The sequence below is a fragment of the Euphorbia lathyris genome, chromosome 7, assembly GCF_963576675.1.
Source record: "Euphorbia lathyris chromosome 7, ddEupLath1.1, whole genome shotgun sequence".
NCBI lineage: Eukaryota > Viridiplantae > Streptophyta > Magnoliopsida > Malpighiales > Euphorbiaceae > Euphorbia > Euphorbia lathyris.
Window position 1 is genome coordinate 29,682,660 of NC_088916.1, and position 16,229 is coordinate 29,698,888.

Sequence of the window (16,229 nt, forward strand, 5' to 3'; positions counted from 1 at the left end):
ACGATCCAATTTTTGTTCATTTAGCACATGACCTTACAAATGTTTAAGACATCCCGACAAATAGGGTAAATAATTTATTAGTCTCCACATTTTTACATAACACATGATTTAATTTCTCTATTTTGAAAAACAATTATAAGATTCCTATCATTTGTCCATTGGTCATTTTATCTAATTTTTTTTTTAGATTTTTAATAGAACATATCTTAGGGTTCAGGACAGTCATAGTACGATTACAGAATGGTCATGTGACTCTATTATTTTTTGACTGTCCGTTTATGCCAAATATAATAATTAAAATTTTAAAAAAATAGACACAAGTGTTGATAGAAGCAGAACAGTGAGAGATAGAGAAAGAGAGAGGAATGTCGACTAGAGAGAGAGAGAGAGAGAGAGATTGAGTAAAGTCCACTGATAAGTTTGTATATATATAACAGGTAGTGTAAACCTAATAGACTACTGAATAGAACAGTATAATCCTACTATACTTCTAAGAGTGTGATACAAGTATAACTCTATAAGTATTAGGAGGATAATTATCCCGAAGATAATTAGTAGAGATAATACTGAATATTATCTCTAACACCCCCCGCAAGCCGATGCCGATCTTGAACTAATAGTCTGGAGCGAAGTCGCTCAAACCGTATAGTAGGCAGTGGCTTGGTAAGAATGTCAACCACCTTATCATCAGTTGGAATGAAGCGAACACTGAAAAAACCATTGGAGACTTGTTCACGCACAAAATGATAGTCAAGCTCAATGTGTTTCGTACGAGCATGAAACACTGGATTTGATGTGAGATAGATAACACCAACATTGTCGCACCATAGTTGCGCTGGTTTTGGCATCGGAAAACCTAAGTCATCATGCAAAAGTAATCGAATCCACAAAAGTTCGGCCGTGGCATTCGCGACTGCTTTGTATTCACTTTCAGTGGACGATCTTGCTATCGTCGGTTGCTTGCGAGTTTGCCATGAGATGATACTCTTGCCAAGATAAATGCAGAAGGCACCTGTTAATCATCTATCATCATGACATCCACCCCAATCGCTATCAGAATAGCAGTGAACATTGTCAATAGGTTTTGATGACATCGTGATGCCATAATTCAAGGTGCCTTGAAGATAACGAAGAACAATTGTTATAGATAAAGGTGGGGGTTATAGATGCCATATTGAATATTATCTCTGCCAACAAGGACCAAAGGTTTATCAGTGACAAAGGATATGACCCTTATAATGTGTTTTTCAAAATAGGATGACTAAACATTGTGTTAAGTAAAAAAAAGGACGGATAAATTACCCAAACAAATATAAAATTCTTTTAAAATCTAAAAAAAAAAATCAAACTATTGAAGTGGTAAGTGTTTCAACACATACAATACAAGCAGCGACTGATCAAGGGGGTTGAGAGTCTAGAAGAGTTGCCGGAAAACTCAATTGAACCTGCCTACACGGGGGTTGAGAGTCTAGAAGAGTTGCCAGAAATCTCAATTGAACCTGCCTACGGAGCTCTAATTTTCTAGGGTAAAGGCACCAAAAAAGTTTCAATTAAGCACCCATAAGCATTGGAACGCACCTGCATCCCTCCGCTGCATACAAGTACAATGTAAAAAAAAGTCTGAGCTCACTTGCAAGACTAATCGTGTCAGAAAGATCATCCGTCGCTTGTCAATGTGAAGGCTAGAAGGGCAATAATAAGAGTTGAGAATATGATTACACATGGAAACAACATAGACCTGCTTTGGTCTTTCATCTGCCTCTCCTGCTTCTTCAATTCTACCTCATTGAGAAGCTCCCTCACTTGTTCCATGTCCGAGTCTTTTGCAGCTTGTATTAATCTACTCTGAATTTTCTCAAGCTTCAACAGATTTCTATTTCTCATGGCATCTTTCTTTGGCCAGATAAAACCTGTCATTTTCCATAGTAAAATGCCTACATATATGGCCACAATACAGTCTACACTATAATGGTGGCGTTCCCGAATTTCTCTCTGTGCGCTGTGCACTACAAGTAGCCATATCAGAGCTGAGCTAAAGCCTCCATAAGCTTCCTGCAGCAATGATTCAAAAGAAACCATTAAAGTGAAGCAAACTTTGTGCAATAGCCATTAGCGGATTGGACAAAGCAATCTTGCTATGATATTTACCGTCCAAGCCATAGCTGTTAATACAGCAACAAGCATGTGGCCACTGTATATCAGATCATTGCAGCCGCCTCCAGCTTTCTTTAACAGACTAAACCATGATCTTTCTGTAGTTGGCCGTAAGAAATCTATCAAGAAACTCATGCGACCCCAATCTGGACGGTAATCAACCAAGTATTCCCCAGTGTCGGCTGGATATATTGAAAACGACAAGCCATAAAGATAGGTTCCAGCTTAATATAAATATATCTACAGTATTTCTAAGATAGCTTAAAAGCAGAGCTCAAAAACTAGTTAGAACCTAAAAGGAGCTTGATTGTTTAACCTAAAAATTTAAAACGTCCAGCATAAGAAACCCTTCTACATCTTCCTGGATGGTGTAAAATAAAATCAAATAAAAGTCTGGTAGAATGTTAGCTACTAAAATAAATACATAAAAACTATGAAGCTTCAAGGGGAATGAGCATTGAAAGTATTTAATTTAGGCTTGAAACACAGAAAATATCGAAGTACAAGACTAAGAAGATAAAACGGATATAGTGATACATATATACACAAAGAACATACCATAAGCTATGTCCTGCTGTATGATTCGATGAATAGCACTAGCAGATGAAGCATAAGGTACATAATACTTTTGGGCCCATAGATGAGGGTATGCCGGGACTGAAAACCGAGTTCTAGCACACCAAGGTCGGGCTGATGGAAGAATTGTAGATATAAAAGTTATAGCACGAAGAAGACGGCCAATTCCCATAGTGAACATGTAACGTGCTCCTAGTCCGAGTCCAGGGGCTTCTACAGAGCCAAATAGCACAGAGAATGCCAATATCACAAACAGCATGAGGTAGTGATGCAGTCCAATAATCCGAGCTCTGAGTATCTCAACCAATGGCTCAGGAAGTTTTTCATTAAGCGAAAGCAGCAGCCACTGGCCAGTATCAGGGAGAGGAGGCGTATCTCTGTTCAATATTTATATCACCAAGCCAATCAATAGTCCTCTTAAAAATATTTGCCAATCTTCAAAAAATAGTTTAGGAGATGGAATGCACATTTTTCAAAAGAAAGTTCCTGAAAAGTGTTGAAAAAATGACCCATGATTATATCAACTTAAATGCAAGCCATCAGAAAATTCATCTATTTTTTCAGGAATTAAAATCATGATTTGTCATGAAAACCCATTCTGCATCTACTCTAATATTGAGTCAGAAAGATTGAAATAAGCGATAATTTATCTTCAGAATTTCAGACTTGGACCTTCATACCCACCAAGGTTTTAATTTAGACATCTATCAAGTATTGTCAGCACAAATGCATGAAGAATAAAACTATAAATATACCTTGTTCCATATGGAAACTTAAGGTGTATGGAAAATTCTACACATTAAATGCACAAATTTTGTATGATCAGTGATCACAAATGGAGAAGCTAGGAATTAAACTATTTCAGTAAAACAAACTATCCAAAAATAAAACTATCAAAAGATTCTCCCAAGATACACAAAATAGAGCGAACGTATCTATTTGAAAAGGCTGAAAGATAATTAACTACATTCTGACAAAAAAATTGATTCTCCAACCAATCATTAAACTCCATGCTTAATTTGAGTAATATTCTGCAGATTGACCTATTTAAGGTAAAGATTTAGAAAACCCTAGCCCAGAAACACTCAGAGGAAACCACATCTGAATTTATAATACTCGTAATCTTATGCTTTTGTTACTAAATCTAGATCATAAATCGTTGAAGTCAAATACCATTTTCAGATCCCACTTCAACTCAGTATCATTCCCAATCGAACAAGGCAGAAAAAGCAGATCGAACATAAAATGGGGGTCTAAATAGGCTTAAATACAAATTCAGTAAAAAATTACAGAAATCTGAATCCTTAAAACAAATCAAACTTGACCTACTTCAAACACTCACATCATATTACTCTGGAGAGAAAACCAAAGAAAGATAAATTATTATGCAAATAAAAAAAATAGAAATGATAGTTACCGGTGCCAATTCAGGCCAAGCACGGAGGTGGCGGACCCAATACATAGAGACTCTAAGAGGAGACAAGCGAGCATAAAGAACATAGAGGCAACAAATGGAATGGCAGCGCGAAGCTCAGAGGACCAGTGCTTGTAAAAAGGGATGCGAGAAATGGCGATTAGAGCGAGCACAGACCACAGTGCTGGCTTTAGTCGACGGTGCCAAGTGCGGGAGACATGAGGGAGGTAATCCACCGCCACATAAGAAATCGCCGCCAAACCTACGCCGCCGGTGATTCTCGAGCGCCTCATGGTCGCGATATGGTGTCGCCGGATAATCAGAGAAGATCCCGGAGTGTAAGTGGAGAGTTTTAGTGCGGAATTCTGGTAGTGGTTTGTTAGTAGTTATTTTGATTTGTTTTTATTTTTTAGCTATATTACTTTTACAAATGAAGACCACAAACAAGACTAGGGATGGTACGAATTTCACGGCTACTCAACACTAATGAATTACCCGAAACCTTTATAAAACCCTAGCCAAGAAACACTCAGAGGAAACCACATTCTGAATTTACAATACTCGTAACCTTGTGCTTTTTGAGATTTAGTCACTAAATCTAGATCATTAAAGTCAAATACCATTTTCAGATCCCACTTCAACTCAAATATCATTCCCAATCGGTAACTAAAAACTAGGCAGAAAAAGCAGATCGATGTAGCTCTATGTATACAGAAGCAAAAAAATGGGGTCTAAACAAGCTTAAATGCAAATTCAGTAAAAAATATAGAAATCTGAATCCTTAAAACAAATCAAACTTGACCTGCTTCAAACACTCAGATCATATCACTCGGCGAGAAAAGCAAAGAAATATCAATTATTAAGCACATAAAAAAATAGAAATGGTAGTTACCGGTGCCAATCCAGGCCAAGCACGGCGGTGGCGGAGCGAACGCATAGAGCCTCGAAGAGGAGACAAGCGAGCATAAAGAACATGGAAGCAAAAAATGGAATGGCAGCGCGAAGCTCAGAGGACCAGTGCTTGTAAAAAGGGATGCGAGAAATGGCGATTAGAGCGAGCACAGACCACAGTGCTGGCTGTAGTCGCTCGTGCCAAGTGGGGGATATATGACGGAGGTAATCCACCGCCACATAAGAAATCGCCGCCAAACCTACGCCGCCGGTGTTTCTCAAGCGCCTCATGGTCGCGATTTGGCGGCGCCGGATAATCAGACAAGATCCCGGAGTGTAAGAGGAGAGTTTTAGTGCGGAATTCTGGTAGTGGATGTTAGTAGTTATTTTGATTTTTGGTTTTTTTTTTTTCTTTCCTCCAAGGCTAATACATCACTTGCTCTAGCTTGTTTTGGCTCCCTAAACTTTGTTAGTATATCAGCAGCTCTCTAAACTTAGTTATTTCGTATCACCAGCTTTTTAAATATGTCTATAAAAATATATTAACTCTTTAAATTGTAAGTGTCTCACCAGCTTCCTAAACTTGCTTATTTCGTAATAACTAAATACAAAAACTTATTAAATCTAAACTCTAAAAATACATCTTCATCTATTTAAGGGGTAATTTTTTTCTCTTTTCATACCTTTCAACCTATTACCAGTGTTAGTGTTGCAGGTTTAAGAGATTGAATAAATGGAGATCGAGAATTAGTATTATGGTTTTTGTATTTAGTTGTTACGGAGTAAACAAGTTTATAGAGCTGGTGAAACACTTGTAAAGTTCAGAGAACTAATCTATTTGATGGACAAGTATAAGGAGTTGGTGATAGGAGTGTCCAAACTTAGATTGTATGAGTTATAATTGGATTTTTACCCAATCCATGTAAGGAAACTACTTGATGAGTTAGATGGATTATGGTGGGTTGGAATAATTTTTTTTAGATGAATTGTGTGGGTTGGGTTATATGGATTGGATGAGTTATAGTGAGTTAAAACTTATTTTGTTTCCTTTACTATTTTTCTTCTATTTTTTTTTTATCTCAAATTGTGTAGGTTAAATAATAAAAAAGTTAAATTGACATTATGTGGTTTAAAATATATTTTTGTTCTTTTTACTTTTATCGAACCAGAATCTCAAATAATAATAATAATAAAATATAGAGATAGATTAAATTTGACCCCAACATTTATAGAAAAGTGTAGATTTGAGTCTAATATACGAAATAATACATATTTATCTCTAACGATTCTAAGCAATATCAATTTTACTATTACATTACTGAAAATTTGAACATCCTGGTTTGACTGTTATTTAAATGTTACATTGAACCTTCTAAACTTTAATTATGTCTATGATATATAATGCATTACAAACATAACTACAAAAAAACTTGTTAAAGTTTTAATAACTAAGTTTGTTACATATAATCAAATTAAAGTTGACTTGAGCGGTTAGAGAAAGAAATATATAAAAAAAGTTAGGAATTGAAAGTAATAAAATATATAGTCTTTAATTGCAACGTAATAGAAAGAGCCTCCTAGTTTTTTTTTTAAAAAAAACTCTTTTTAATTTAAGCCAATATTGTTTTTTTATCCATTTAAAATTTTAAATAATTTTTTTTTAATTGAGTACATGAATCGGCAGAATCGGTGGACTCGTCCGATTCACCACCAATTCAGGTGCCATGTCCGATTCAGGTATGTTTTTTTTCCGCTTTAGATTTTTTTTAATTGTTTTCTTAATTCTCCGGGCTTACAATTTTCATTTTTTCAGTTAAAAAATATCAAATTATGAATAACCACATTTTTTTTTAAATTTAAATGAGATAAATAAAAAACAAAGTGAAAATATAGAGAATTATACAAATTGAGTGGGTTAGACGGGTTAAACGAGTTGTTAAGACGGGTTATGATAAACCATCAAATATAAGATATATAACTCATTCAACCCATCTAACCCATTGTAACCCACTTAACACTACCTTTCATGGGTTGGATGGGTTGAAATTTGATGGGTTATAATAACCCAACCAATTTTGAACACCCCTAGTTGGTGATATGAAATAAGCAAGTTTAGGGAGCTGGTGAGACACTAACAAAATTCAAGGAGACAATCTACTTTTATGGACAAGTTCGGTGAGCTGATGATGTATTAAGTCTTTTCTCTATATTTACTTTTGCAAAATGAAGACTACCAGACTAGGAATGACAACCGATACAAAGTCCCGTGGGTACTCAACACTATTAGATCATAATGAAATTCCTCGAATCCGATAATAGATGAGTATGAAAAACTACGTAACTGATATATGATAGACATTACTTTTACTATCATCTGAATATTCTTAATGACGGTTTTTAAACTTCTATCGTATGAAATCACCATTACAAAAAAAACTTCAATTTATGTGTCTATTTAAAATAACACACCTCTGTTATCTCTTAAACATGTAATTTCAAGCTAAAATTTATATCATATTTAAATGACATATTGTTTTAACGGAAAAAAAAAATTGAAGTTAACATGGGCGAAGCAAAAAAATAAGCACAATTTAACAATTGTACACTAAACCCAAATATTGGGCAGGAATAGAATTTAAATGTCCCTGCTTTTCTCTTTTCTCCTTTTTCTAGAAACTCTTAATTTTCCTTTTACCCCATTCTCTTTCGATTGTCATGTCCCTCATACCAAAATCGATCCATTTCTCTAAAATCTTCCCCCTTCACCTTTATTTTTAAGGCACCTCAATGTAATTTCTTTGGTCTGGGTTAGGGTTCCAAACATTCCATATCCCCTAGCTAAATAAACTTGACGGATTTGAAGCATAGAAACAAGGGTAGAAAAACTATTCTACGGAAATATAAACACCAAGATCATGCATATTTCTGAGGGAATCAAATTTCTTTACCGTTCTTCAAGCTCGATACAATTTAATCGTTATAACGAGACAATGAGTTGAAATGTGAACTCCCTCCATGTTCTCACACATGTAGCAAGAATCAAACGAGTCAGTCATTTGTCAGTCGTTCGAATCTTCAAATTAGTTCTTAGATTTTTATGTAGAGAGTTTTCTAGTTAATATGCTTAGAAACTTTTTGACTAAAAACACACTTAGTACACTTAGTGATGCTTTTATATTGACAACTATGGAGAGAGAGAGAGAGTTTGTGGCATAAGTCATTAGGAGTTGATTTCCAATTCTAATTCTGCAGGGACCAAATTGAAAGTTTATCTAACTCAAATCCAATTTGAATCTTAGTTAGTTCATTAAATCCAATTCAAAAATTATTTATAATCCATAGTAAATTATATATATATATATATATATATATATATATATATATATATATATTTATTTAAAATTTTGATTAAATATTAATCCAATTAATAGTTCTTGCTTACATCCTGAGTCTGATTTAATCCAATCAAATCATCTCGAAACACATAACTCAATGCAAATAACTTATCCAAGTTATACGTAATTGGACTATCGTTGATTATCATAAGTGAGCGATCTCGTAGGCCCATTTTAATCTGGTAGTGGATCCCAATCTGTCATTTGGTCCATATTTCATATATCGACTCTAATAGTAACCTTTTGTGATCCATGCTAATCGGATATCAATGCTCATCTGAGGCATGGACAAGTCACCCTTGAAAGCTTATTGAGCATGTCTTGATTCCCTGATGAACTTATAAGAATCAAATAAGATGCAACACTATAGCCTCACTTGGATACAATTGTACCTTTCTTAGTCTCACTAATCGAGTGCACGAGGATATCCTCTCTCTAATAGGAGAGAAGCAATCCATTGTTTCACTCGTGGTTTCTAAGCATGAGATACAACACACCTGACTAAACCCATACTTGGCACCCTGTTATAGGCCATTTAACCAATTAATGAAAGTGAACTGTAAATCATCTAGGCCCCACAGTGAACGTCGGTTTAATGATTCCACATTAAGTGTTACAATGAGACACACTTATGACTAGGTTTCATGTGGTGTTCTCATTTGGTGGATCTGTACAAGGCTTACCATTTCATAAGCTTTTATGCCTCTAGCTTGACATCCAATGTCCGTAGGGGTGAGCAAAATATCCGGTAACCGATTACCAAACTGATAACCGAACCGAAGATTTCATTTAGTTCGGTTATTTTAACATTCTGGTTTGGTTCGGTTTTAATTTTGGCTTAGTTTGGTAATCGGTTATCGTTTTGGTTATTGAAAAAAATATCGGTATAATCGATGACCGAACCGAACTTATTATATAAATATAAAAAATATAATTTTATTTTTTTATATATAAATAACTTATAAAATACAAAGTCCAACCCCTAAAAAATATACTTTTATCTTTATATATATAAATTTGGTTCATTAGTCTTTAATTTCTTCAATTGTAACTTTTATACAAGAGCATTATTTGAAAACCAATTAAACAAAATTATACAAAAATTAACTATTATGAGTTTTCGGTTATTTGGTCGATAACCGAACCGAAAATTTTCAGTTAAATAACATTCGGTTATCAATCTTATTCGGTTCAGTTCTGTTATAAAAATAGCACAAAATTCAGTTCGGTTAGTAACCGAACCGAACCGATGCTCACCTTTAAATGTCCATGACCGGTGAAACACCATCACAACCCAAACATATACTAGTCTATAGTTGAATACAGTTCCCACTATAAACAACAGACTATGGATGATTTAGTATAGTATCTTATTGCTACATGGTTTCACTTGTCTTGGTCATCAACCCTCCAAATATGCACAAATCACTATACTCTGGGTACTTTATCAGATAATTTAACATTGATAAATAAACTGAAAGATTAATGCCTTAATTTATTAAAACCATCAAAGTACAATGTCTTGGGGCTTGAACATACACTAACAATCTCCCACTTGTCCTAGACCCAATCGGGCATAGTCCTAAGTCCGATGGATCTAATATGTCCCTCATGTTGTTGCTAATGTAACTATTTCGTAAGCGAATCTATGACATTCTCTTCTGACGCGACCCATGTAAATCTGATATCTCATCTCTTGATGATCTTTTGAATGAGGTGATACTTTTTGTGTATGTGTTTGGCCCTCTTGTGTGACCACAACTCTTCTTCTTATGCGATAACCAATGTGCTATCACAAAATGAGTCTAATGGCTCTAGGATCGATGGAACAACTCATAGCTTAGTCACAAACTTCTTAATCCAAATATCCTCATTCGCAACATTTGATGCCATGATGTACTTAGCCTCTACTGAAGAATCTGCAGTGGTTCTTTGCCCATTCAATATAAACACATCCTATCTAGGATTTTAGCTTGTCGTTGTTAGATTGGAAGCTTGCATCATAGTAAACACTAAAAGCAAGGTCTTCCTTGCCTCTACACACTAAGAAGTTATTCTTGGTCCTTTTGAGGTACTTCAAGATTCCTTTGATGGTGGTCCAATGGGCCTCTCTAAAGTCCTTCTAGAACTGACTTGACATACTCAATGCATATGCGACATCTGACCTGGTACAATGCATGACGTATTTGATAGATCATATTGCTAAAGCATACATAACCTAGTTCATATATTTGTTGGTCCCGTGTAATGTAATAGGATTAGTTCCAGGAGGGTTAGGAACTAATGTAACTTTTTCGCTTAATTATGCTGACTTAATTTAATTCTTTTAAATAACTTCACTCAGTTTTAGTCAGCAAGGCTGAGCGCGATGCAAGACATCTTTAGTCAGAAGCTGACTAGAAATGTTTCACTTGTGAGTTGGGAAATAACACTTAGGTCAGCTTCCAACTCAGCACTCTGATTACTCAGCGTCGGTTTATACAAATTATATACTGAGTAATTTAAGCAAGCAACACATACATATATATACAGTAAAACCTCTATATAGGAATACTCTATATAAGAATAACCTCCAATTTGTTATAAAAAATTTCGGTCCCAACTTGGGCCGGTTATAAATAAGAATAACCTCCCAAATGTTAATTGTTATACATAATCCAAGTCCCACCTTTAGAAATTATACCTCTATATAGGAATAATTATGTAAATAATGTATATATGTATTAAGGATTTAAACAAAATTTATTAAAAAATTTAAAAATTATTGAGATTAAATATGAGTTGGCACACAAATTCCAACTTTAACTATAAATTCTTACCATTTTCCCATAAAACTCTTTTCTTTATGTATTGGAAACTAAACTCAAAACTCTTCCAATTCTTTAGGTATTGGAAATAAAACTCGTAGACTTGATATGCTAAACATTTATTTGTTTTATTAAACTAAACTCAAAACTCTTCCAATTAGAGAGTTCTTATTGTTGTTAAATTTATAAACTTTAAGTGTTGATTTTTTTTTTGGCTACCAAACTCTATATAAGAATAACCTCCCAATTGTTATACAAATTGTCCGGTCCCAAACGTATTCCTATATAGAGGTTTTACTGTATCAAGAGAAGGGTTAGAGATTACTCAGCAGTCTTATCCTGGTTCGGCCTCACCGCCTACATCAGTCCCCAGAATCCTTCCGGACTTTTTCAACCCACTACTGAGCTCTTTAAGGTAGAGCACAAACCGTTTACAAAGCAATTGAGTATGCAAGAGTACCGTCCTCTATTCGTCTACTTAATCCTACTGAGCGCTATAACCGAACACTCAGATTTTCTCTACCGCTGAGTACTAAAACCGAGTACTCAGCACCACTCTCTCAATCTTTACAATTGATACAAATTTGTTCTTTCTATATGAAGAACACTTTAGATGAATACAAATTCACTCTAGACTTTTACATAGAGATTGGATTTGGGTGTAAGAAATTGCTTTTTCTAATCAGACAGCTTCTCTTTTGGATTTTTACTCTTGTGATGATTTTCTTTTCTGTTTGTACTTGCTTTTTCTTTTTGTAAATCGGCAAAGGATCCAAGTGATGAACTTGTCCTTTTATAGTAAAATCTGATGCTTCAATCATTTGAATTCAGATATATCCGTTGAATTCAAACGGTCTTCTTGCGTCATTCATTGGTCAGCATACAGATTTGCAGGCCAATTTTGTCGTCTGAAATTAGCATGCGTTAGGCTTGTCGGTTTCATCTTCTAGCGTCAGGTTTCATCTTCTAGCGCTAGGTTTGTCTTCTTGCCAAACGCCAGGTGATCCATACGTCTTGAAAAGGTCTCTCGGCACAATTCCGAGGCCTCTGAATTGGTGCAGACCTTTGTCGGGCTTTGTCTTCTAGTTAACGGATCATTGGTGCTGTCCTGTTGAACACTCAGCTTGACTTAATTGACGTTGCCTTCGATTTTTATCTTTGACGAGGCTGAGTTACGTTCTACCTAGCTTCTTCGGTCAGCTTCGTCTGCAAGCGTTTGTTCTGAAGAAGACTTTTCTTCTATGATGCTGAGTTGTGTTCTACTCAGCTTCTGTGGCTCATGCTGACTTCGTTCTGTCTTACTTTTTATTCCTGTTCTCATTTATTAATATACTTAACATTGAACAAACACATTAGTACAATTAAATCAAAGCACTTAAATTTAATTGTCTTAATCATGGGATTAACTTAAATAATTTTGTAAAATGAAAATCATGTGGAAAGGTGTTTCAACAAACTCCCCCATTTTGATGTTGGCAAAAATATTTAATTATGGAAAACAGCATTGAGGTTCCCCATGATTGATTTACCTTTTATTCTTCTGAAGTTACTCCCCCGTAAGGGTTGCATCTATTGACTTAAATTAACTCTAAACTTTCTAAGATTTAATCGAGTGAAATTAAGACATGCCTTTACTGACTTAGTTCAATTCTAGACATTCCAAGATCTAATTCAGATGAGCCTAGGTCAGCTTTCAGAAGTTGGTTAATTCATGGAACATAGTTATTACTCAGTGTCGAATATAGGTATCACAGTTGTGTGCTGAGTATATTTTACTTGTATATTCTTTATGTTCACAAGATTTAATTTGTTGTTCAATGAGTAGTTAAGTATAACAGATCAGCATATAAGCATAACAAGTAAGCATCACATATATAAGTCAGTTTGAATAAAAGATGCTTATAAATCATATTACTCAGCTTAATAAGAACATACCATAAAATATAAGTTACAAGCATTATAGACTATTGTTAGCACTATTTCCTAATATTCTTTTGAGTGTGGGTGCGCGGGTCAGCAAAAGTTGAACCAGGCTTCTGCTGAGTTCCGGTAGCTGGCTTAGATGTTGTTAAGCCCAAAATATACCTAAAATATCATATATAAATACGTTAAATGTACATTGAAATCGTGCTAATTATATTAATTTAGAATACTTTTACGTCTTTATTTACTTCTTTGATGCAAGGTACTTAATTATTTGGTTAAATCCAAATAGGAGCTAAAACGGAGCAAAAATGAAGGAAAAACCTAAGTTACGTGCCAAAAATACGTATTAATCAGGAGACCGACTCAAGGAGACGAGAAGCAGCCGAAAGACGGGGAAGAAAGCCCCTGTCGCGACTGAGATTTTCAGAATCTCAGTCGCGACATACGAACACCAGTCGCCGGAAATTTGAAGTCTTCAGCTCGCCCATTCACCCCTTATCGCGTCTGTTCGTTTGGATAAAAGCGACCCTTCACCAGCGGACATGACCCATCAATTACAACCCTTCACCAACTATAAATAAGTGATCCATTTTAGAAATCAATGTTGTTGGCTAAGTTAGAAAAGTTAGAGAAATCAGAGAGTTATTATGTTGAGTTTCTGATTCAGAAAGAGTCAGAAAGTTAGATTTCATTTCTGTATAAACAAACTTGATGTACACAAGTTGTTATTAGATTAGTTATAAACACAGTAATATTAGTTTAGTTTCAAAGGTTGATCAGAGACAAGTTTTCATTCTGGTAGTGGACTGACCAGTCTCTATTCCGAAGATTCAACGAGAAGAATTAACGGCTGAAGCGCAAAGAGGTCTGACAAGCCTACGAAGTTTGAGGGAAAGATTGACAATCCGGATCTCAAAATTTTCGTTAAAATGCTATCCATGTTTCTTCTTCTCTGTTAACTTGTGAAGATTCACAATTCACTAATAATATATTTATTTTATTCAATACATTCTTCCTGTTGTTATTTTGATATTGTTCTGACAAAATGATTTTCAAAATGATAAATTGGTGTTTTTATTAAAACGTTTTATACAATCATATTTATATAGAAACTTTGTTGAACACTTGAAAGAATTAGATTTTACGGATGATATGATCGTGACCGCGGCTTATCGGATATAAAATACTAATTTGATTAAGGTAGAAATCTGCTCCGATCCAGAGAGATTTCTACGGTTCAAAGCCACTTAATTGCATAAATTCTTATATTATTACATGTTCATAATCTTACCAAAGTTATAGTTGCTTTCTTTGCTTAATGAAAATAAGTTTTATACCTTCTATTTATGCCAAATACGAAAGCGTCTGTCTTGTAATCAAAATCTCAAGACAGAATTGTCCTCTAAGTTCAATATAATATTCTTATCTAATCCTAATTTATCCGAACCAATACAATCAATTAAACGATTTTATTTAGTTAAACCTAAAGATGTGAATAAAACTGAATTAAATAAGTTTTTAGTTAAAAAGCGTTCCCTGTGGGTTCGATATCTTTTATTACTACAAGCGTATACCGTGCACTTGCAGAAATCGCTCAATAAGTTTTTGGCGCCGTGCCGGGGAACGCCAAAATTTTTAACAAAATTTTAGATTTTTTGTGTTTTATTTCGAATCTAGGTTTAAACATACTTATTTTAACTTTTGCAATTTATTAATTTTAATTTACTAATTTATTTATTTTTCAAATTCTGTTTTGTATGTAGTTTTGGTTCGTGCAAGATTTCAGGTTCATGCGCAGTTCTCGAAGTTCAGGCATTGTACCAGACCCTATAGACCCATGAATTGAAAAAACCATTAGAAAGAACAAGAAAAACAAAAATAAGACTCCAGTAAAAAAACATACCGAGCCGGAAAAAATGGCAAACCCACCAACACTTATCGATTACGCTAGGCCAGGCGTGGCCGGTGTAACCAATAGTATAGTTAGACCCAGAATCACCGCAAACCAATTTGAAATTAAGCCAGCTTTGCTTAATATGTTGCAAAATAATGTAACATTTTACGGGTTACCTAACAAAAATCCTAACACCCATTTAACAAATTTCCTTGAAATTTGTGACAATTTTAAAATCCCAGATGTGATTGTCGAAGCAATCAAACTTCGACTTTTTCCTTTCACTTTGAAGAATAGAGCCAAAGAGTGGTTAACTTCAATGCCAGCCGCAACTTTTGAAACTTGGGAACAATTAGCCCAAGCCTTTTTATCAAAATATTTTCCTTTAGCAAAAACCGCAAGAGTCATAAAAGAGTTAACATCTTTTTCTCAAAATGATAATGAGACTCTTTATGAGACTTGGGAACGTTTTAAAGAACTTCAACGTTTATGCCCACACCACCAATTACCCACTGAACTTTTAATGCGAACATTTTACAATGGACTAAATCCTACAACTAGAGGTTCATTAGATGCTATATCGGGAGGGCTATTTATGAAGAAAACATCAGCCCAAGCAAGAGAACTTTTGGAGGAAATGGCAATCAACAACAGTATGTGGCCCGCGGAACGTGGACATATACCGATGGCGAAACCATCATCCTCAACCACATCATCAGTTAAAGGTATAGTGGAACTTGATCCAGTCGCGATGTTACAAGCCCAATTTTCTGCCTTATCACACAAAATTGATAGGTTTATGGCACCGCGCGATATCAATGGTAATCCAATCCAAACGGACGTGGATTATGAAAATATGAGTGAGATCGAACAGGTAAATTTTGTCCAAGGGCAAAACCAAACTAATAATCCTTATTCTACTAGTTATAATTCTGGATGGAGGAATCATCCTAACTTTAACTGGAAAGATAATAATAATGCAAGTGCTAATCAAAATCGTACAAGTAATTATCAAAATCAGTCAAGAGATACGATTAGCACTTTATCTTCTAAAATCGACAAATTCATAAATGCTATCAGTGGAAAAATAAGTAATCACGACGATGGTTTTAAACGGATCGAAAATAAATTCGATCAGCTTATTAAAAACCACTCATCTAGCATCCATAATT

The 16,229-nt window shown here is 34.8% G+C and overlaps 1 protein-coding gene and 1 non-coding gene across 2 annotated transcripts; both read right to left on the reverse strand.

Annotated features, from left to right (window-relative positions):
* Positions 1-1,311: 1,311 nt before the first annotated feature.
* On the reverse strand, positions 1,312-5,443 carry LOC136200508 (protein PHLOEM UNLOADING MODULATOR). Its single transcript, XM_065990883.1, has 4 exons — positions 5,037-5,443; positions 2,713-3,107; positions 2,149-2,336; positions 1,312-2,052 (listed from the first exon to the last, which is right to left on the reverse strand). Exons 1-4 carry the CDS (start codon positions 5,324-5,326, stop codon positions 1,657-1,659), a joined length of 1,269 nt encoding a protein of 422 aa, XP_065846955.1. The 5' UTR covers positions 5,327-5,443; the 3' UTR covers positions 1,312-1,656.
* A 10,014-nt stretch (positions 5,444-15,457) lies between these two features.
* Positions 15,458-15,564, reverse strand: LOC136201679 (small nucleolar RNA R71). The gene has a single exon (XR_010674022.1). It is a non-coding gene; the product is annotated as a small nucleolar RNA R71 (small nucleolar RNA).
* Positions 15,565-16,229: the final 665 nt, after the last annotated feature.

Excerpts from the sequence above, each read along its gene's own strand:
- LOC136200508 (XM_065990883.1), bottom strand. The coding sequence starts at position 5,326 with ATGAGGCGCTTGAGAAACACCGGCGGCGTAGGTTTGGCGGCGATTTCT. Across the intron at positions 3,108-5,036 it reads CTTGGCCTGGATTGGCACCG|AGATACGCCTCCTCTCCCTG; the intron begins GTAACTACCATT and ends AATATTGAACAG. Across the intron at positions 2,053-2,148 it reads TAACAGCTATGGCTTGGACG|GAAGCTTATGGAGGCTTTAG; the intron begins GTAAATATCATA and ends TCATTGCTGCAG.